General features: G+C 33.6%; 1 protein-coding gene across 1 annotated transcript; it reads right to left on the minus strand.

Moving 5' to 3' along the window:
- Nucleotides 1-9495: 9495 nt before the first annotated feature.
- Nucleotides 9496-24457, minus strand: LOC149576831 (Mannose-binding lectin superfamily protein). The gene is made up of 9 exons (XM_089795136.1): nucleotides 24307-24457; nucleotides 23520-23717; nucleotides 22652-23146; nucleotides 21953-22192; nucleotides 20444-20833; nucleotides 19523-19741; nucleotides 19085-19405; nucleotides 10063-10281; nucleotides 9496-9879 (listed from the first exon to the last, which is right to left on the minus strand). The coding sequence occupies exons 1-9, from the start codon at nucleotides 24307-24309 to the stop codon at nucleotides 9577-9579; spliced, it is 2388 nt and encodes a 795-aa protein (XP_089651262.1). The 5' UTR covers nucleotides 24310-24457; the 3' UTR covers nucleotides 9496-9576.
- Between the last annotated feature and the right edge of the window lie 301 nt (nucleotides 24458-24758).

Below are 24758 nucleotides of genomic sequence, written 5' to 3' on the forward strand. Positions count from 1 at the left end.
TTTCTCATCCACCATTTTTGGGCTTGTACAAGGTTGTTTAGTACCTCAAATCTGACTTTGAAGCACTCTTAGGAGGTCTCCATGCAACTTAAAATTGTAATAACTTTCAAACCGTAAAGCCTTTTGATCTGATTCTTTTTCTAGAGTGTTTTAAATTACAAATATAATCATTGCTCCAACTTACACCCTCTAACTCATCATAATTATAGCTCAGTTACAAAATAATCCATTTTTTACATTGGCACATATCCCAATGTGCTCAAAAACTCTAACCCAGAAAACCAATAGTGGAACTATGAGAGTTGGAATCTTCATTTGACCCAAAAGGGTATCCAGAAATGAAAACACTTTAAACAAAAACTAACACTAAGCATATTTTTGGGTGATACAGGATTGCCCTTAGACCACTGGATGCTCCTGCATCAAACACCTAGGGTAGATTGAAAAATGACCCTGTCACTTTATGGCTAGTAGAGGGAAACCCTAATGGATAACCTTTATTGTGGATATCCAAGTTGAGTATTCTATTGGTCATCCTTTCCACTTCACTAGGTATTCTTCAGACTGCCTATTTTTGGTACTCTAGCCCACACGACTATCCAAAATTTATTCAATCTTTTCCTTCACTGAACTAGGAATTGGACATGGCTTCAGCATTAACCCCTCATCTGCACCATCATCATGATATTATGTTAAGTCTATAATATTGAAGATAGGAGAAATGTGAATCCCATCTAGCAACTCCACCTCATATGCATTTCTGTTAGGATAAACCACAGACAGAAATAAAAACTACATGCAAATATAACCAATAACAGAAAAATAATAGAACACACAGAAATGAACACAAGGCACCAAGATTTAACGTGGTTCACCCAATCCCTGGGCTACGTCCACCAAACAGCAAGTCCGATCTTATTACAATCCAGTGATTACAACCTGATTACAATCCGTAATCCCTTATAACTCAATACCGCCACAAGAACCAATTTCATATCACAACATTATGAAAAATACCCAACCCTAAGCCCTTTTATACAAGTATTAAACCGCTTTAGGGTTATACCATGTCGGCCATATGATTTCCTCTTCTATTTCTTTCTAGCTAAATCTCTTGCCACTAGATTTTGGCATGGCCTTTCATTTTGGCCTTCGCAAACTTAACCCTATCTGGGTCCCTAATATACTCATACTCAAAATATTCCTCTAGCTCATTGATCCAATCGATCAACTCGTCCAGGTTTAGACTTCTTGAAAACATACCCATGTCAATTTTAGGTCTTTTTCCAAGCTTAGCAATGGCCCTAAAAGGCCTCTCCTCTGCCTAGTTTAGGACTTCTCCATCTCCTTCCCCTTCTAGCCCAATATTTCCTTCTTCTTGGTTTTCTTCCTCACTTTTTATTTCCTATGGCAACATTCATCCCTCCACAGATCTCCACTTGTAATGCTTGGACTTGTCTCTGGAGGGCTCTAACCTCAGGAGTAACAACTCTAGCCCTTCCACCACACTCCCTTTGTGGAGGCATCTTCTTGTCTTAAACCCACAACCATGCAGTTTTGGTGCAAACTGCCTCACAATTGGTGCTTTATCTACACACTCAAGAAAACTTGGCTTTGATACCACTTGATGAAGGCACAAGCCACAACCAAAATGGATGCAACAAGTAAAAAAGGGAATATCATTATTAGTAAAATCTGCTACTACATTCAGCACATGTAAACAGACTCAAAAACATGCCCTATGGGCTTACAATGATCAAATCCTAGAGAAAAGTCCTCCTCACAGTACCTTGTCTCAAACTCCACCAAGAACTATCTTTACATTGCCACAAATATTCTTAAATAAACCCCAATTAGGTTTACGGTTAGGAATACATTCTAGAATATTCCTTTTGGAATCCACCCCACAAAAAAAAGTTTCTAGAAATCATGTTAGAAGCCAGTGTAAAATTAGAAGAATCTAGAAATGGTAGCCCAACTTTCGGGAGGCATAACTTTTGATCCAGGACTTCGATTGACCAACTGTTTACATTTTCAGAAAGCTCTCAAAGTGCACTATATCCCTATGGACCATTTTTTCTTGTCCCCCATTTTTTGGGCCCATACAAGGTTGTTTAGTGCCTCAAATCTAACTTTGAAGTGCTCTTAGGAGGTCTCTAAGCAACTTAAAACTGCAATAACTTTCAAACCGTAAAGCCTTTTGACCTGATTCTTTTTTTGGAGTGTTTTAAATTGCAAATATAATCATCCCTCTAACTCATCATAATTACGGCTCAATTATAAAATAACCTATTTTCTACATTGGCACATATCCCAAGGTGCTCAAAAACTCTAACCCAGAAAACCAATAGTGGAACTATGAGAGTTGGAATCTTTATTTGACCCAAATGGGTATCCAAAAATGAAAACATATTAAATAGAAACTAACAGTAAGCATATTTTTTGGTGATACAGGATTGCCCTTACACCACTAGATGCTCTTGCATCAATTTATATATTCGAATGACATGTATTCATTTTCCCTTGAATTCTTTACTTCTTAATCTTCACCAATTTCTTGTATACTTCTTTTAAAAGTTCTCATTCTTTTACTTCTATTTGTTTTTTACAATATCTTTCTCCTTCACCCTTTTTGAGGTCTTTTTTATAGTTCTTTATCCTATAGTGTTTTTCATTATAATCATCTCTTTTTTAATAGATGAGATTATTTTTCTACTTGTCTAGTATTTTATTTCTAGTTAAGAATTTAAACTTTTCTCTTTTTGTGCATTTCTCATTTATCCTACAAACTAGTTTTCCTTGTTGTTTCGAATATTATATATAGGATAGCTAAAATGAAATGTTCAATTACCTTTAAAATTATTGTCTTTGTTAGTGCTAGTGTTGATGAATATATTTTTCAGCTACTATTCTTTGATAGTATTTAAGAGAATAATTAACATTCTAACAAGATTATTTAGTCATTTGTGCATATCAATGAAAAAGTATGAAAAATGCTAATTAAAGGTCACTCAAGAAGTATAACCTCTAAGATATCTAGAATTGTGACTCATAAACATATTGATTTCATGGACTTCAACATCACATGTCCTATTACCTTATATTAAGTAGGACTGATCTACTAAATCAAACAAATTTAACACATCATTGAAATCTTTCTTATACTTTTACACTTCAATTTAATGTTATACATATATATGCAATAACTAAAATAAACACTAAGATTGTCTAATATTCTAATATTTATATGTTAGTAATCATAACCACAAAATTTATATCTAATAATCACATATTCAACAATACTCTAAATATTAGATCTATTGAACTTTTATTGAAAATACCCAAATAAACGATGAAGGGAGGATAGATACCGGAAGCGGCCGAGTGTGAGGGTTTCGGGAGTTTGTTTTTCTGTTGTTGGGTTTTGCATTCATAGGGAGATCACCCCTTTTCTCTTCATTCTAGTGTGCCCTTTTGTAGATTGAATTTTCTGGATGATTATTGTTTTGCAGGGTTTGTGGTTTTTGTGGAAAAAAGATTTCAAGAGTTTTTTTCAACATCTATATTTCAAAGTTTGTTTGCCTGGCTCTTATGGTTGCAAGTGGGGTTTCCACAAGTCTCATTCTTTCTAGAGCCTCTGGTTGTGATGGATCTTCTCCCAGGCTGAGGTCACAGGAGAAGGAGTCATTTTATGTTAGCAAGCACCAGAAGTTAAATAAAGTTAATGGTTGTTTTAAACGTAGCCAGGATCGGCCTGTGCTAGTTATTCCTCCAGAAGCAGTTATGGAGGATGTGGATTATTTGGCCACACATGCATTGATATGTAAGTTTCTTAGTATTTATATTTCCCTGGCAGCTCTAGAAGCCTGGATTCGTCGTTCATGGTAGGTGGAAGGTGATATGGATATTATGTTAGCTAGGAATAGCTACTTTTTGGTGAATTTCTCTTGCATGTCAAATTGAAACTGGGTCTTTGAGGGAGGACCATATTTTTATGATAGTGTAGGTCTTTTTGTAAAACCCTAGCATTCGGGGTTCAATTGTACTGAGGATCTTCCTTCAAGAGTTCCTGTTTGGGTTCGCTTGCCGCGACTTCCTTGGGAGTTCTGGCGTAAGGATATCTTGTGACAGATTGTTGTTGTACTTGGAAAGCTGACTACTATAGCCCATCAATCTCTAGACAAAAAGGTTATTTCCTATGCCCTTATTTGTGTTGAAATTGATTTAAATAATCCTTTTCAAGATTCTCTAGAAATTTTTCTTGGCTCTTCTTCTTGGATCCAACAGCTAGACTATGAATCTATTCCCTTTCATTGCCACATTTGTCATGTGTATGGTCATTTACAGCATCAATGCCCTAAGCCTCCAAAGGAAATGGTACCCCTGGTGGGTTTTCTAGCCGAAGGATGGCTAATGATGGTAAGGGGAATGGTCAAAATCTTACTTCTGGAAAGGGAAATGTTCAGTCTGATAGTGCAAGTAAAGGGAAAGCTCACATGAACACTTCAAGTCAGGGGCTAGGGCCATCCAATACTACTAGTCCTAATAAGGATGGTTTTATCTCAATTCGAAAATGTGCTAAGGGGCAGGGTTACAAGCTACCTCATCTAGATCGGCAAGTGGACTCAGGGTTTAATCATTTTGAGGTTCAATATTGACAACATGGTTATAGAAGAAGGTATTCCTATAGAGGCTCAATGTGCAGCTACTGGTTTAGAGGAGAGGAGTTCTACTCTTAGTGGCAACCAAGATGTTGTAGCTCAGCAAATGCTGGAGACTTCTATTGGTCCTGAGTCTGGTGCCCTTGTGGTTTCTCCTGCTCCACAAGAAAAGGGTGTTCTTCTGGCAGATTTGGTTAAAGATGTGTTTGTCTCCGATAAAGGAAAGGGATCTTCTCTTGCTTTGGGCCTGATGCAAAGACCATTCCAGAAAGTTTCTTTTGCTACTCCCTCAAGAGTTGGATGAAAGCAGGATCAGTAAAAAATTAAACTTATAGGAGATTTACTAGTAGAGTTTGGGGTTGTCAAGACCTTGGATGAGCATTTTCCCCACTCTACTCAATGATTATTCTCTCATGGAATGTGAGGGGGTTGAATAGCATCCCTAGACAAAAATCTATTCATGAGCTAGTGGTTGAGCATTCTCCAGATATCCTTTGTATCTAGGAGACCAAGCTTTCAGTGGACTCCATGTTTAGATGTGCTCCTAACATTTGGTTTCTAGGCCAATGTCAGTGCGTTGGTGCTTTGGGGAGCTCTGGTGGTCTGGCCATCTGCTGGGATCCATGAAAAGTTACGCCACTTTATTGGGTCTCTTGCCTCTCGGCTCTCTCAATGGCTGCTTCCTCTCTAGAAATTGGAGAGATTATTCTTGTTACTAATATGTATGCTCCTATTGACCTCTTTGGAAATTCTAAGCTCTGGGATCATATTAGGTATGTTAGAAGCTATCATCCTTTCTTGCCTTGGATTGTGGTTGGATACTTTAACTGTGTTCTCAGTTTAGAGGAGAAGAGGGGTGGGGTGGCTTGCTTGGATCCTTCTTCGATGAAATATTGATCTTTTACATCTCTCTGATGTCAAACCTCTCAATGGGCTCTTTACTTGGAACAATCGAAGGGTTAGAAATGATGCTATCTCAAAATGCTTGGACAAGTTCCTTGTTTCTTGCTTTTGGAATTCTGGCTCTCTTTCGCTCTCTTCTAAAATTCTTGATTGGAGAGGTTCTGACCACTAGCTTATTAAGCTCATAGCTACTTATGTTACTGTTCCCAAGAAGCCTCCCTTTAAGTTTTAGCTAATGTGGCTTTGTGACTCTTCTCTTCATGAATTAATGGCTCACTAGTGGAGACAAGGAGGCCCTGCCTATGGCACTACTATGTTCTCCTTCTCTAAAAAACTTCAATATATTAAAAGGAAGTTGAAGCATTGGAACAAGAATTGTTTTGGTAATCTCCATATTATGAAGAAGAGGACTCAGGATTGTCTTGATGTTATTACTAGGCAGATTCAGGATCTAGGTTTTTTAGAAGCTCTTGGCATTGCAAAATCTCGAGCTTCTGCTAATTTAGCTAAGTGGGATCTTAGAGAAGAAATTTATTGGAAATAGAAGGCTCAAGTTTACTGGCTTCAGGAAGGGGACAAGAACACTGCATTTTTCCATAAATCCATGCAAGCTTGATGTAACAGGAGTTACATTTCTTCTCTTGTTACTTCTGATGGGACGCATCTGACTTCTTCTCAAGCTATTTCCAGGGAAGCTATTCAATTTTACTTTGCTCTCTTTTTAGATGGTTTACCTCTAGTAAAGATTGAGGAGACTACTATCTTGTCTTGCATTCACTCTATTGTGACCAGGGAGATGAATGATTCTCTTATGAGGCCAATTAGTATGTCTGACTTGGAGGGGGTGGTCTTCAACTTGCCAAAGGGCAAAGCTTCGAGGCTTGATGGCTTCCCTGTTGAATTCTTTTAGGACTTTTGGGATATTATCAATCATGACCTTTTGGATGTGGTTCAAGAATCCTATTCCAACAAAGAAATGCTCTGAACCTTGAATGCTACTTTCTTAGTCTTTATTCTGAAGAAGGAAGAGGCTAATCAGCTAGACTTTTTTAGGCCCATTGCTCTTTGTAATGTGGTCTATAAAATTATCACTAAGCTCCTAGCTAAGAGGCTTAAAGTTTTCCTTCCTATGGTTATCTTTGAGGAACAAGGGGGTTTTGTGGCAGGAAAACAAATTTTGGATGGGGTGGTTATTGCTTCTGAAGCTATTCACTCTATGTGTACTTCTAGGGGACGTGCTATGTTTATTAAGCTTGATATGGCTAAGGCTTATGACAGAGTCAATTGGGATTTCTTGTAGAAAGTTCTTTTAGCTTTTGGCTTCAGTCAAGAATGGGTTCAATGGGTTCTTAGCTATGTTACTACTCCTTCCTTTTCGATCCTTCTTAATGGTGAACCGACAGAGCTTTTTGGGGCTTCTAGAGGTCTTCGTTAGGGAGATCCCATCTCTCCTTATTTGTTTATCATTATGGCTGAGGGGCTTGGTAGACTTCTCAAGTTTCATGTTTCCCAAAATTTGATTCAAGGATGGCAATGGGGAAATGGTTTGCCCACTCTTTCTCACCTCTAGTTTGTTGATGATACTACCCTTGCTGGGAGAGCTCAGATTCGGGAAGCTAAAGCCTTTCGGCTCACCTTGGATACTTATTTGGCTGTCTCTGGGCAGAAAATTAATGACCAAAAATCCTCTATTTTTTTCTTCAACACTCCTGAGCCAATCCAACGGCAGATTGCTAATATCCTAAGATTTCAGATTGCATCTCTTCCTTTGACTTACTTGGGGGTCCCTATTGTGGTGGGTAGATAGCCTAGGCTTTTCTGGCAAAGCTTGCCTGACAAACTTCATCAAAGGGTCAATCATTGGACTCACAAGTGGCTCTCTACTGTTGGTAGGGTGACACTCCTTCAATCTGTAATTCAAGCTCTTCCCATATACAGAAGCATGGTTCAGGCTACCCCGATGTATTTTCTTAAGGAATTTAATGCCCTCTCCTGCCAATTTCTTTGGAGTGGCAATTTGCAACACACCAAATGGAGCCTCATCAACTGGGATATTGTTTGCAGGCCAAAAAAGGAAGGAAGCCTTGGCCTTCGGTCTTCTATCTTGTGCAGTCAAGCTCTTGCTGCCAAGCTCTATTGGCATTGGTGTACTAGTCAGTCTCAACTTTGGGCCCGTATCTTGTCACAAAAGTATTTACCTAGTGTTGAAACTTTAGATATTTCTAGGTTTTCTCTTGAGGGAAGAGGCTCTATGGTGTGGAATACCCTCAAGATTGGTGCTCACTTGGTGAAGAGAAGTTTATTTTGGATCTGCAACAGAGGCTCTGAGGCTCTATTTTGGAGTGATTCTTGGAATGGGCATCCTCCTCTCCTATCCCCTCATCCTCACTTGTAGGCTCTTTGTGATTTTTTCCTTTCTGCTGGATGGAATAAGGTGGCTCATTATAAGAAGGCTTTTAATCTGGGCCTTTCTGTGGGTTATAGATGGAAGAATTCTTCTGATTGGCCACTAGGTGGCTCACTAGGAGATCGGATTGAACTATCTCAAATATTGGCTTCTAGGGAGTGCAGCTCATTGCGAGAACTTGATGTTTTGGCTTGGGGAGGTGCTTCTTCTGGCAAATATTATGTTTCTTCTGGATACCTTGCTCTGACGAAGTAGCTTTTTGGTGAGGTGGAGGTCTCTTGGTGGAAGAAAGTTTGAAATAGTTTTTCATGGCCTAAGTGTAACTTTTTCCTCTGGATTCTGGTTTACAATCGTTGTCTTACTTGGGATAATCTTTGCAAGCAAGGCTTCTAGGGGCCTTCCATCTGTGTTCTCTGCTGCAATAGTGAAGAGACTGTATCTCACCTTTTTTTCTAGTGCCCCTTTGCCAAACAGATTTGGCACTTCTGGTGGAGTGTGTGGGTATGCACGTGCTGGCATGTTTCCTCTTTCTCTGAATTCTAGGACCATCTTGATCATTCCCCTTCCAAGACTTATTTTCTTCAGGTTGCTTGGACTATTGGTCCTTCTCTTATTTTATGGCATGTTTGGCTTGAGAGGAATAGGAGGATCTTTCATGATTTGTAGCTTGAGATCAGGCACCTGTGGGGGAAAATTGTTAATTCTCTTCAGGAAACACTCCTAGCTAAATGTGACATCGATGGGGGTTTCGATCCTACTGATGTTGGTATTTACTCCTGCCTCTCCTTTTCTCTTCAAGGTTGCACTCCCTCAGCCCCTCATACCTGCTCTAGGAATAGAGCTAAGCAACACTCTCAGCGTGTTAATCATTAGGGACATTGGTCTCCTCCTGAGGCGGGCACTCTTAAAATCAACACTAATGGTTCTTCTCGGGAAAATCCTAGTCCAACTGGGATTGGGGGAGTTGGGCGTGATAGTTCTGGTGATATTCAGTTTCTATTTTTTGTATACAACAGTTACCAAACTAATAACTCATGGAAGCCCTGGCTATCTTGGTTGCAGTGGAATAGTGTTGTCAATGTGGTTGGAAATGAATCATCTGTGAGACTGACTCGCAGGTGGTTGTGAACTTATTGCATAATAGGAACCTTGTACATGTGGATTGGCATTTGGCTCTGGTTATTCAGTAGATCATTCAGTTAAGCAATTATCTGGTTTTAGTGTCTTTTATCCATATCGCTCGTGAGTGGAACGGTGTGGCTAATTGTCTATCTAAATGGGCCTCTGAGCAGGGACCGGCTTGGAATATTCTTGATCATAGGATGCTTCCCCTTGATTTATCTCAGATGTTGGTTCAACTTGTGGACCAGGATAAAGCTATGTAGTTCTCTTTGTTTCTTGAGTTGTTCAGCTCTCGTTGATATTCAATAAAAATTTTACCCCTCTTTTAGTTAAAAAGACACTGTTGTACATAAATAAATAAAACAATATATATAAATATATAGATCCAAAAACAAGTATCAATTGCTACAAATTGGAAATAGTAATATTACCAAATGATAACCATCTTTATACAGAATATCATTATAGTATCAAAAAAATTCTTTAACCCCATAATATATTCTTAGCACTGGCTTTGATAGATTCCCAAACAGTGGGCTCATAAGTGTGAGAAAGGTAAACTCCAATAGAGTCCAAGTACCAACCACTTCGACCATGAAAGCCTTTTATTTCCCCCCCTCTAGTGGGAAATGAAAAGGCAGTGCCTTCTTCCACACCATATGGCCCATGCTTCCGAACATTAGTATGAAATATGAGTGATCTTATCACACATGGAGTTTCAGGGGACATATGGCCATAATGGCCACTAATAGAAGTGAGAATCTCATGAGGGTAATCCAATTGAATCTGCATAGTTCCAAAGTCTGTTATTAAATTTCTAAACAATCCATAGAAAAATGGTTCAAAATGGTCCAAAGTGTTTATGTAAATTTTTTTAAAAAAAGCAAAAGCAAATCTTGTATACAAAACATAAGAGGATAATGACTCCATTATAGCATATTGAATTTGCTTTTCCAATTGAAAGTTTACCTTGTTATTCTTGGTTCCTCCAGTCCCACCATGCTTCTCTGACCAAACTGAACGCCCACCTTTGTCATATTCAATCCTGATAGAATCTATACAAGATGCATGCACCATATGTATTGTCTTAACTCCTGTATAAACCCCATCATCCCATAGGGTTCCACCACTTCCTCCCCATGGACCAACTGAGACTGCGGATTTATTGGTCTTGCTTGTTGACAAGCTCTGTCATAAACACCAAAGCCACTATTAGGTCTTTTTTTTTCATAATTTCTATCCTGAGAAAAATGCATCGTAGATTGTACTTTTTTCTTTAAAAAAAATTATCAAGTGAAAAGAGTACAATTATAATTTGATTCTCAAACTTATTGATCTCTGATTGCTGCTGAATAGACAGTTGGTATTCAAGAGAACAATTCAAATGACATAAATTTGATGACTAGGAATCATATAAAGTTTGAGAGATCAGATTTCCACAGTCTATAATGAATGGATAAATGTGGTGGTTTTTAAATTATGTCAATGTTTTGGATCACACTTTATGATCTATAATCAAGATGAGAGAGTTGTTGTAGAAAGAAAAATAGATAAATTATCAAGCACGATCTCTTAATTTTATCCATCATTATATTGGTCTATAATTTATCTATCTTCTTTCTACAGAAGCTATTTCATCCTGATGATAGATCAGGAGTTGTGCTCTTAAATATTGATGCAAATAAATCTTATACAGAAAAATCCAGAAGGAATGGGCATCTATTTATTCATATAAAATTTGTTACACTTTTTGCCTCCCAAATCCTGAAATCATATAAACTTGAGAGACATCAGGTTTCCACAGAGCATAATGAACAGATAGATATGTTTTTGCCTCTAAATTGTGTTCATGTGTAAGATTCATTTGCATCATCTTTTTGGATGACACTTTATGATCCATCATCACAATGAGAGAGCTGTTGTGGAAAGAATATAAATCGATTGTAGACCAAGATGTCTTTATAAATTTTATTCTTGTGATCTTGATCTACAATTTATCTATTTTCTTTCTAAATAAACCTTTGCACTTGGATGATAGATCATAAAGTGCGATCAGAAACATTGATCTAAATAAAGCTTCTCCAATTTAATTTCAAAAGAAAATAATTCTATTTATATAAATTTACCACCTTCCTTTTTTTTCTTCTACCTAAATCTTAAAATCCTACTATATTCATGTTACAATTAAGAGCATCTTGAAATAGATTTAAGACAAAGATTAAATGCAGTGGATTGCTGAAAACGAAAAATTTAAAGAAATGCATATTACCATTATTGGTGTTTTTACAAGTTTAGCCGATGATCAATCTCCTTTTCTTAAATGATTGATGGTCTAAAAAAAAACATGAACAAAATAAGGAAATTATTACTTCTAGTATTCATAATTATAATACCAAAATAAATGTTTAACTCTTCCTTACTCTCTTGAAGGAACTCAGCGGAAAGTACAGGTGATGTTTGCTTCCTGATGGTTAAAGTCAAACAATTTTACTACTTATAGGAGAGTCTAGAGATAGATTTTTTCAGGCTCGCTTAGTATCTTGTACAGCTTTCTTCCACCATTGCTTTAAAAAAAAAATTTATTCCATGCTGATATGAGATCAATCGAGAATACTTGATAAGTAAAAATCTTATTCTGATTCCTTGAAATACAGCCCGTTCTTTCTTCAGAGCTAAGGCGAAAGTCTGAATCAAATAAACCACAAACTTACCTATCTCAGGATGCCATCTTACCATTTCTTCTTATGCTTTTTCCCTTTTTAAGATATTTTTGGGATGTTATTTTGCTAATTTTTTTATTTTATTTTAATCTGATTTGGAGTTATAAATTGATAGATATTTTAAATAGGGATCTCGTTTTTATTTAAGCATTTAGCAATAGTATTTTAATAAGGTCTGAACATTTGTGATATGAACAATTACTACAATTTAATAAGAGATACATTTATTTTCTACTTAAAATTATAATTGTAAATAACTTCTTACTTTTATATTGAATTTTTTTATTTTTTAAATAAAATAACAAGATGTCCTTTCTAGTCTACGGTGTTCTACCTAAGTTGGTCATGTTGTCAATTTGGATTATAAATATTTAGAATCCTAATTATTGAAAAAATCATGTGCTTTCACTAAGAATCATATCAATTATACTATTTGTGATAAAGCATGATTATTGTTTGCACTTTCTGCAGTTAGTTTAATTTGGAGTGTGACAAAAGAACATCTATCATCATTTATCTTATTTATTTGTAGTGTTTTGCATAGCAGTATTGCTTAACATGACTATGAATCTTTCTCTTTCATAGATCTAATCATTATTTTTCTCTCTTATAGATATGCTTACTTCACTTATGCATGAGTTGCACGTCATTTCTTCTACACTTTTACTAGTGATAGTGATGTGTGTGGGCATAGTGATGAGTTTACCTTTGAGGACATTTATTTCTTGTACTTTAATTCATGGTGGTGATGTACCTATAGTTGATAGAGCCAAGATCATAGAATCCCTAAGGGAAATGTCAAACCTTGCAATTAGAATAAGAGACAACATAAATGCACAAATAAACTTAGAAAAAATAAACACATATCACTGGATTATTATCAAGTTGGCTTGCAAATGCAATTATTACATCACCATTATCAATATACAACTTAGCAAGTTCACACCTTATCATCCCTCAAAACTATGAAACACCAAACAAAGCATGATTATCCCAATTGCTTCTTGGACTATTCAATCTCCTAATCACATGTACCATACTTGTCACTTCTTGCACTACCTTGCACTCCTTCCTTACTAAACTAGAACATCTAACTTACTTATATTCAAGATCACCAACCACAGGTCGATTTATTTGATCATTAAATTCCAAGACAAAGGAAACATGTTACAATAGATAGGTCAAGACCCAAACAGAAGAAAAAACATCAAATGAATACATACGTGTCATGCAAACATACAAGATGATCAATGAGATGTATTAAAATATAGAACAATGCATCATATGCACAAAGTGTTTTTTTAATACTTTATAGTATTCTATATAATTGATTGATTTGGATCTATACATATCTTGTATTCACAATCAATTACTTATTGAAAATCAAGTGGTAGTGAACTATTTGGTGAATGTTTTATTGAGATGAATTTAATAATACACATGTATGTACGTTGTACAATCAATGAATCACAATTATCATAAAACTTTACTAGTATATTTCATAAAGTTGACATTTATTCATGATTTATCTTGCAAGAGGTGTGATGTGATATGCATGTATTTGCTCTTTGGCTTTATTTTTATTTTTTGCTCTATTATTCTATGGTATGGTTGATATGTTATTTTAGTATATAAATAAAGCATATAGTTGAGTGAGAACTAGTGCAAGAGGAGGGTGGCAAGGATTTACACTTGAATTAAAAGTAATGTATATTTTTTTTAAACCAATAATACCACCTTAATCAATTCTTGTGAGATATTAAGAACCAGGCTTAATTACCCTTATTTTCTCTCTATATTTCCTAAGCCTTAATTCTTGTATTTCTAAATATTTTTCAAGTACTAGGGAATACTTTAAGCTTTTTATCATATTTTGTGCTTAAACTTATTTGAAATTTATTGAGGTAGGCTTTTGTTAGGACATCATCAATACTAACTGTATTCCTCTTTCTAATTGTAATGTCAAAAATTGCACATTGTTGCAATTTTGCACTTGTGGTTTGAACCCATTTAATTTTGATAATTAATGAAGAAATTTGAGATCTCAATTTTAAAATATTTCTATTATAAGGTTGGTAAAGATGAGCCATTATCAACTTACAATCTAAAGATTAATATAATTATGTTTGACTACAATTCTATACATAGCCATCCTCAAGGCACTAGTGGGTAAGTGCACTAAGATGGTGTACAAAAAGGGGGGTATAAGTGAACACCTTTTTCTAGAAATTGGGTAACCCTAAACTTGGACGAGATGTTTGAGGGTCATCCACTCAAAATGACAAGATGTGTAAAAAAATAAAAATTGAAGTACTTTGAATCTACTTTCTAAGAGTTTTTACAAAATGAATAAAATTATGTGAGTCAAACCCTGGGCATACGAAAAATAGTTCATGATCATTTTAGAGAATATAACATAGTTATTTTCGTGTGCAATGCAAAATGCCTATTTATATTCAGTATTTTATAAATCCCTTTGGTAGGATGATATTTAAGAGTGATATCTAGAAGTTGTGTATTTTTGTGTAATTTTCTAATGTGTTATTTTTATGAATTCATTATTGAAGTGACTATGTATTGAAATTTTGGTACTTGTTCATGTGCAAAGCATAACTTGCATCAAAATAATCAAAAATGACTTTTTTTATTTAAGCGTATAGAATAGAGTGTAGAACAATAATATATAATTTATTTTATATTTTTCTAAGTATATTAAAATTTATTAAAAAAAAGATAGCATATGTCTGTGAGGACTATGAAGATAGTGGTGAAACTAATTAACGTTTACAATGTTAATGTTGTCAAAAAAAATTTAAAAAGTATATATTTAGAAAGGTAAGAAGATGGGTCAGATTATGGTGATGATTTCAAAGATACACACTTTATCTTTTGAAAACTTGATGAAAGCAAAGACAATAATTCATCTTAGAAGATGAAAAAATGTCCAAATGATTGAAATTGGAGGGAAAATGAGCTCCCAAGCCTTTGGGTCAACTCCCAAGGCTAATTCCAAGCCATAACCCGATCAAATTCTATGTTTTCAAATAACCCAATCGGATTTGTTTGAGAAATAATCTAATCAGAATTTTATGATACAAGACTCGATTAGGTTATTAATGAGTGAATAAAGAATATATTCCATTCACATAACCCCTTTGGGTTACTATGATAGCAATAACCGAATCGAGTTATTTCTATCATAAATAAACTAAATATTTATAATTCAATATTAATAAATATATAAACAAATTATCTTTACAATTAAATATTTTATATATTTTTATAATTATATAATTAAATATTATATTTTTATTTATTTATTTATTTATTTATTTATTTATAATTAAATAATTATATATTATATATAACTATATATTTAGAACAACTAAATTTATATATAATTAAATATTTCTAATATTTATTATATATACAATCATGTATATTCATAACCTATCTCTCGCTCTCTTAGTAACCCCTAACAACCACTCCCTCTAAAATGTAACCCTTATCTATCCAAGCTAATGTGGCCAATTAATTGACTAGAATCTTGTATTTCCTACTCTACATAGTATAATTCAAAATAAACATACTAATTATGTGCCCATAGGTCCTAAGAATCTTCCTAGATTTCTTAGTTTCCTAGGTTTTAATGTTTACTATCTTAATTTATAAGATTAAGGCAGGTGTCATAATATTATGTTATCTTATCCTCATCTTTTCTTACAAATCACAAGATCATATCTGTTATTTGATTCATTCCATGTTAATCTATCAATTACATCTTTTGATAGAATGGCATTATGCTTTATAGTTGAACTTGTGTGCTTTCTTGAAGAACTTGGGTTGATACAATCTTTAACTATTATTTCATGATATACAGCATTATATAACAGCTCTCATGTGATACTAGAGATTGTGAAAGTGATTTTTGTTTCTCAAATTTGAGATATATATATCTCATATGTCTGTATATATTTGTAAAACTTGTATATCATGTTTTTTTACATTGAATTATTATATTGACAATCAAAAGAATGTGACATAAATATTGAATATTTTGATGTTTCCTAAGTGTGTGGATCTATATTTTAGGTAAATACTAGAGCTTTCTCTAGAGAAAACATGAGCTCACCCTTAAGTTTAGAGTGTTCGCAAAAATAAAGTTTTAATAGTTATGATACAAATTACTATCTCTAGATTCTTATTTGATGAATTATATATTATTACAAAAAATTGTGTGCACGTGAAAGATTTGGAATACTATTTCTTATGTGACTAGAGATTATTTGTCTTGAGATTATATCATCGATTCATGTTTGCATGCTTCCATAAATTAATATAAATTAATGTGTTATGAATTTTTAAACATACTATGCATTTTTATAGTTTTATTTGTACTACTTTAATGACCAATTATGTAATGGAGTCACCCTTAAATATTAGACACTAAGGAAAAAATTAATCTTGAAAAAACTTAGTCAACTTTAACTATTTAACACTTTTAGCCTAGAAGTCAAGCCTTGGTGTGTCATGCTTAAGTTGTTAGTGGACTTAGCATTTATCCTCACTAATAAATTAGAAGCAATAATTAGAATTGTATCCTTTTCGGTATTTGATTAAGAAAGTTAGAGAGATGGAGCTATTGCATTGTTCTTTCCTTCAAATGATTAAAACTTGTCTCACTAATTTAAACTTTCAATTCTAATGAATATCTTTATTAATAAGGATCAGTGGTTATAACTATCATAAAGAATGGACATTGAATTTTTCTTAAATAACTTGGAATGATTATCAAATTGCAAATTGTGCTATATTGTGATGAACATTGTTTCCATCTAACTCTCCTCATCATCATCAACAATGTGATAACATAACTATGATTGATGATGAAAACAAAAAAGAATACACTATTTCTAGATTCCATTTATATATTGATGAATAAATATTATTTTATATATAAATAATTTTATATGTGCATATCTAAAATTTAAAAAAATGAAAATAATATGGATTGTGTCATTAGAATCAATTTATAATTAAGTTGTCAAACATTAATGAATTATATGTAAATAATTTAAAATCCAATAAAAAAATTAAAAATAACAAAAATATACAAATGATGCATTATTAAAATATGGGGGTTTTGTTGGAAAAAAAATTAGGCTCCCTTTAGGTTTAGTAACAAGGGAATAAAAATTTTAGGTGTGAATTCTATAAGTAAATAGTGGTTGTATTAGTCATTGACAAGCCAATCTTTTGGTGCAATGACAATCACACTTGTAACAAGTGGTATCAAATCTTGGTCATAGGTTTGAATCCCCTTGGGTAACATTGAAGATTATTGGAAAAATTCTCAGCTCTCCCCTCAGGGTTTGTGACAAGGGATTTAATAGTTGATATGGATTGTATAAGTCTAGTGGTTGTATTGGGCATTGGCAAGTCAATCTTTTAGTGTGACAAAAACCACACTTATAATAGGTTCACCATGCAGCGTAACAATTATCGCATGTTTTGTTTATAGGATCATTGCTAGTTTAATTCTGACTTATTTCTCATTGTCAATTTTTGAAGAGTTTTGCAAAAAGAATAAAGATGGTATAGATTTTTGTTAATTTGGTGCACAGCTAGGTGGATGTCATGCATATAGTTGTTAATAGAGGCATTGTTGATGGTGTGTCTACTAGTATAGGTGTTGTGTCTACTAACAGAATGAGGAGAGAAACACATAGGGATACATTGGAGGGAAAAAGATGAAGTGACTTGTCACAGAGAGATATAAGGAGTGATTGAAGGGATAAAATGAAATGATTATGGTATGTGGAATGGTAAGGGGTTAGAAGATACATCAAGAGTGGTGGAAAGATAAAGAGGTTTTGGTCAATGGAGAGATTAGGTGTCTTGGAGGTATAAGGGGGTGCTCATACTTTGAGAGAAAAGAATGATAGATGTCGATTAGCATGATAAGGGCTTATGAAGATATAAGGAGAGATGAAGAACGCAATATAAATATATCACCATGGGGAAAGGGTCCCCCATTTGTGACCTCATTGGTTCAATGATCTAGTCAAAATAAATTACCAATAAATTTTTTTTATTAAAATATGCTAAGATACATTAAATTATAAATTAAATAATGTCCATAGTTGATGTATTGTTCTATATTGATTTTTATTTGTAATATTCATTATTGGTTTATTATCTAATGATAATGGACTTATTATTTATGTTCAATAGTAGACCCCAAAGAAATAATTAGAAATAATCAAACTCGAAATCATTTTTTAAATCTATTGAAAATGTTACATAGAAAGGGGATCAATATATAATTTTTTTCCTTATTTGAAAATAGTTTTACTCATTATTTTAAACTTTGGTGTTCATATATTTAAGAAGGATTAAACCTTATATTTATCATTATAAAATTGGATATTGATTATTTTTAAGACCACTTTAGAATTATCATTGACATTCAAAACATTTTATATTATGCTGAATGGTATTTCCATCAAACTCACCCCACCATTAATAATGGATAACCTACTATAATCAAAGATAAAAATGATATTATATAGTATCATTTCTAAATGCATCTATGAAATTATGGATAAATATATATGTGATCAAAGATAATAATAATAATTTAAAAATATTATAACTTCTAAATATAGTATCATTTCTAGATTTCTCTGTGTATAGGGGGAAGAATTTTACCTACCTTGCACAAGATGGATAAATAATGGCCCTCCAATTTGAGGAGGGAGGGAGATAGTTTTATAACCATATTTAGAAAGAAAAAAATAATAAGAAGAATATGGATGGTGCTAATGAAATCAATTATCTAATTAGCTCATATATTCTTTAAAAGTTGTACAAATAATTAATCCAGTAAAGAATAAAAAATAATAAAGATAATACCAGCAACATATTTTAACAAAAATAATATACACTCAAATTATAGATTAAATAATGATAATAAGATCATCATAAACTCTTAATAATATATCAAATAAATAAATATAACAAGAAATATGTGCTCTCAAGGCCAATTCCCAAACACAGAAATTGGAGGCTAATTACTAACAAACCACTATAAACTTTTAGCAATGGCTGTCAAATAGTTTTGGCTATGGAGGGGTCAAAATGCACGTGCATAATCAATTTGTTTATATTTATAAATAAATTAAAATTCATAAAACTATTATACTTAATTTTTAAATTAATTATTAAAAATACATTTAGATCCCAAATACCCACAAACATGGCCTCCCCTATTTGTGTCCACTGGAAGTGGTAGAACTAAAGAATCTACTAATTTTGTTTTTGCTAGTTTTTTGTTCATTACCCAACCAATGTTGCATATGAACTCCAATGGCATCCAAATACAGTCCACTCCTGCCATGGAATCCAACTATCTTTCCCCCGGTCTGTGCAGACGTAAAGAATTTACCAAATTCCTCTCCAAAAGGCCCGTATTTTCCCCTGCTAGAGTAAAATGTTAAAGATTTTATAACCTTGGGATCTCCTTCTTGCCTGAAGCGACTGTAATATCCACTCACACATGTCAGAACCTCATTTGGGTAGTCAAATTTTATCTGCCAAACAATGAAGAAAGAACAAGTTCAAATTGCTAATTACCATGATGTAAACAAACAAACAAAAAATTAAAAACTGAAAGTGCTTTATTTGATATGGGTCAGATTCATTAGTACTCTATTAGTTGTCTCCCCTCCACTGCCTCCATGGCGCATGGACCAAACAGATTGCCCATTTCTGTCATATTCAACTTGTATTGAATTTATAACCTCTTCTCTGATTATTATAATCTGCTTTATGCCAGAAAATACACCATCATCCCATGGTTTTCCTCCATCACCTCCCCATGGTCCTGGTCCTAGAGGAACCGCCTCTCTTACCACACCATGAATCACCTGCATTCATTTAAAAGATGTTTCTTATTGAGGTAAATAGAGATTTTGAAAGGGTTCTAAATTTATTTATTTTTTGAAAAGTAAGAAAAGATAATTATTAAATGATAAGAAATTAATGAAAAATGATTTGAGGGTAGAAATCTAGGATACAACTAATCTTTATAAGGTTATCAATCTAAATTCAACATAGTTTGATTCAAATTGATTCAATGATTTTTGGTTAATTTAAATATAATGATTAACAAGAACAAATTTTCACAGTCAGTCATAGTAGAGAGATGCATATTTTGAATTCAATTGTGTCATATTTTTGCATCAACATTTCGAATAACACTCAGTGATCAGGATAAGAAGACCTATAGGAAATATGATTAGTTGCAGACCAATCAGAAAATATATATACACATGCCAAGGTGTGAAAAGAAAAAGATCACAAAGATATCATTATTATTTTTATGGCTATCCTTTGTGATCTTTTTCTTCTCACATCTTGACATGTGTATATATATTCTTTGATTGGTCTGCAACTAATCATTTATCTCTTATAGCTCTTCTAATCTTGATGATAGATCACTGAGTGTGATTTGAAACATTGATGAAAAATATGACACACAATCAAATCCATAAAGACCTAAGTGATATACTGGTTATAGATCAAATAATTCCACAAACTATATATCGTAAAAAGAGAAAATTATTCACCTGTTCAAATCGAGGTCCACCAACTGGAACCATTTTATTTGACCATTGGGAACCATAACTCTCACCATTACCAGAGGGGGATGGTGAATTATCAAAATCATCCAAGATAAATGGCTTCCCAGCAGGATAGAGCCTATCAGCAACCTGGCCTTCAAGAGCATGCACTCCAATTGCATCAACTGCCCATCCTTTCCTTCCATGGAACCCAACTATCATTCCTTCTGCAAGCTTTGAGTTGAAGAAAGTTCCTTGCTCTTCTCCATACGGTCCATGCTTTCCACGAGTTGTGTGAAATGTTAGAGATTTTATGGCAGTTGGGCCCATTAGCAGAACAGTACCATAGTAACCAGTAATGTGGGTCAATATCTCAAAGGGGTAATCAAATACTACCTGCATATATACAAGAAAATTAAATTTGTCAAATGTAAGCTACCTTAAAATAAAAAGAAGAGCTTAAACAATCAGACATGACCCAATTGTTAGATCAGCTCAGGCCACATAAAAGGAACAGCATTCATGCCCCCAGTCAGGAACAAAAATAGAAAAGATTGGAAAACATATACCCCTCTGATTCTCCTACATTGAAGATATGCATGCCTCCAATCAAAACAAAATTAGAAAAGATTAGAAAATGTATACCCATCTGATTCTCCTACATTCATCACAAGAATGAAAATAATTGAAAGATTACAGAAGCACTCAGTTTTCCAAAAAACGTATACTAAATACTTTTGTACAAAGGATCACCATGAGTAGGAACTTGAATCATTTTCTATCCATATTAAACTTTCATAAATTTCTTATTCTTTGTTCCAGTTTTAAAGAATGTGTTAAAGGTTACAGAGGCAGTGTATTTTCTCGAAAATATTTGTTAAATCAGTTTTGTAAAATTCTCATGGATTCTTTGTTCCAAATTTAAAGCACTTATTCCACAACCAACCATTATAAAAAAGACTTTTTTTAACAAACTTGTTTTTAAACATATCTAACAATTCTCTAAGTCATGAACTTTGTAACCACTGAAGGAAACCCAGGACTAAATGTTTTCTTTCTCTTTTTTTTTTTATTAAAAGTATATTTAATCTGATTTCCAAGACAAAAAGAAATAGCACTAACTGAAGGTCATGACATAGAAGTATTTTACTGATATCTCATTTATATTAAACTAATATAACATCAACTATAATTGTATTTTTCATCAGTAAAACTTGAATACAAATTATACCTTAATAATTACAATTCTAACATTTTCAAATAGGACCTATCTAAAAGATAAACTACTAAAACAAATAGTCACAGATCAAGTCCCTTTCTACTTATTTCACAACTCTTTTACATTAAGAAATTTGAACGAAACATTTTAAACTTACCCAAAATATGAGAACACTCATTCCCAAATCGTTTACAATTATACAAAATTTGAATGCAACGTTTTAGTCTTACCCAAACAATGATAATAGTCATTAAATATTTGAAAACCAATAAGAAAAATCTCAAGATAGTGATTACCTTATCAGTTTTGATGCCACCTGAAGATCCTCCATGTCTGGTTCCCCATATGGAGTGACCATTTCTGTCATACTCGACCTTTATAGAAGCAATGCCTACCCCTCGAGTTAGAACAATCTGCCTAACACCAGTGTAAATCCCATCATCGAAGATACTCCCACCATTACCACCCCATGGTCCATACACGACTGGAGATCCTACTGCACTGTTTTTCTCTATGCTACTGTATATTGGTAATAACTGCACAGCTTCATTGCAATTTAGTTAAATTGATATAATTTCAATTTGATTGAAACAGGCATATTTTAAGTTTTTCTTTGTTTAGATTGTTAATCTGAAATCATATTAATAAGTGTGTACTACAGGAAAAACATTTTGAGATGAGTCACTCAAACAAGACAAAGCTTAAAGTGTGTTGTTTAAGTTTTGCAACACAGGTATTGACATATAAGAAATAAATTTAGAAAACTATTGAAACATATATATCATTGAGTTCAAAGTTTTGATTTGTTTAAATGGCTCATGTAAAATCACACTAATAGATAGGTCCTATTTGAGAAGCTGGTGTACTTTCAGATGAATCATCTAAACAAATCAAAACTAGAATGTAAATTAAAATGTATTGTTTACATCTAACTGAAATATACAGCACATAAATCGACATATAAAAAAGATTTAGAAAAATATTGAAACCTGTACCTTTGAGCTCAAACTTTTTTCAAGTCCTCTGCCATTGAAGGAAGGTGTGGCACTGTTGAAAGATGCTGGAGACATGGTACCCAACCTAGAGCAATGAAGCTTTACATTTTCCTGGCTATCTCCAAGTGCAAGAAGTATGTTATATGTTTTGTTTTGGTTCCCATCTAATGATCTCATACTGTCAGAGGGTGTAAGCATTGAAGTTGCAGGTACAATGGATAGGTCAGGTGAAATATCATCTATTAAGGGATGTAAATGGGAAAGATAAACTCCAATTGAATCAAGATACCAACCACTCTGACCATGAAATCCTATTATCTTTCCTCCATCCATTGGGAATGAAAAGTAAGCCCCTTGCTGCACTCCATATGGTCCATATTTCTTAAAATTGCTCTCAAATGTCAATGATCTGATCACAGATGGAGAACCTTTTGACATGGGACCATAATGCCCACTCATTGATGTGAGTACCTCTTTCGGATAATCCAGCTGAATCTGCTCATAATCACAACATCTATTTTGAGTAAAACATGGATTACCCATGTATGAAAGAAACAAAATAAGCTGCAATAACTATAGATTATGTTCATGGTGGCTTGTTGTAAGTAATGTATCAAAAGATTGTATGATTATTTTCTTGTGTGATAGTTTTTAGCATCAATCTTTGGATTTCTTTCTCTCCTGCATCATGATGATAGATCATGTAGTATGATATAAAACATTGATGCTAAAAACTATCGCACAAAATCTATCCCATAAGAAAAAATAATCATCTAATATTAATTGTGGAAATCTGATAAATTGAAGAAGATTATAGTTTTAGATGAGCTAGTATCTAATTTTTCATTATAGGTCTAGTTAGGATTGCCTTATCAGTATTTTTTCCTCCATTTCCACCATGCCTCTCAGACCAAACAGCAAAACCATCTCTGTCATACTCAATCTTAATAGAATCTATAGCATCTGCATGGACTAGTATTATCTGCCTAACACCTGAGTAAGCTCCATCATCCCATTGAGTTCCACCATTACCTCCCCATGGACCAACTGAGAGTGGTTTGTGGCCCTGCAGAAAGAACAAGAAACAACCCACAACACATTACCTTCTATAATCAATTCTAGCAACCTATAGTCATGTCTATTTAAGTTAAAATCCATTATTTATCTTCTCTAGGGGACAACATCATATCTGCAGAAAAACTTAAGAGAGCATTTAATTTTCTTTGCAGACCTTTCTAACTTTCTGAGAGCCAAAAGGAAGATCTTTAAAATATTTGAAAAATATATACTAACCATCGCCTTCCACTGAAACTAAAAGACATAGAATATTCTCTCAAATTGAACATTGGGACATCAGAAAATAAAGGTTTCAAAGTCCTTTCAAGACCTTTGTTCAGTTCATAATTCCATTCAAAACATTTATCTTATCAAAAATAACTTAAACCAAAAAAATAACTAAAACAGATACAGTGCAATTAAACCAACAATATATCTATTGCTTCTAATGTTCTTGGCATTATAATATCAAAAAGAAAGATTTGATATCTTCTGAAAGCCTTCTTTTGATTCATAACTCTATTCAAAAGCATTTCTTAATCAAAATTATGGGAAAAAAACAAATGCAATGCAATTAGACCAACAACAAATCTACTGACCATTGCTTCTTGACCTAGGATATCTTGCTCTGTCGATTCCTCTTGAGAACTTAACTGGATCTGCAACTGACCACCTCACATTCACAACCATATATCTTTGAACGAAAGCTAAGTTCATAGGTTAATTTATATACAAACGTTTCTCTGAGCTTTAAAAAAAAAGCTCCTAAAAGAAAATGGTGAAAGAATCAGAAGTGATTCTGATTGTACCGTGTGCTGTGGGCTTTAGATGAAGGACGAAGAATCAAAGAAAATTACATGTGCAGAACCAACTTGAATTGGAATTGTTGAGGAAATGAACGAACGACGTTATTCAGGAAGAGATATCACAGTTGTAAAGATCTTGTTGATGTGATAAATCTACCATAGTCCAAAATTATGACAGCAAGTTATTCTTATTCCATGAACACCAGAAGAAAGGAAGCTCATAAAGTTTGTTCTCTATGCACCAT

The sequence above is a fragment of the Cupressus sempervirens genome, chromosome 1 (assembly GCF_028749045.1).
Source record: "Cupressus sempervirens isolate cs-2001-9-10 chromosome 1, ASM2874904v1, whole genome shotgun sequence".
Classification (NCBI taxonomy): domain Eukaryota; kingdom Viridiplantae; phylum Streptophyta; class Pinopsida; order Cupressales; family Cupressaceae; genus Cupressus; species Cupressus sempervirens.

Excerpts from the sequence above, each read along its gene's own strand:
- LOC149576831 (XM_089795136.1), bottom strand. Across the intron at positions 20,834-21,952 it reads GTGGCATCAAAACTGATAAG|GTAGTATTTGATTACCCCTT; the intron begins GTAATCACTATC and ends GTATATATGCAG. Across the intron at positions 19,742-20,443 it reads GTGGACCTCGATTTGAACAG|GTGATTCATGGTGTGGTAAG; the intron begins GTGAATAATTTT and ends AAATGAATGCAG.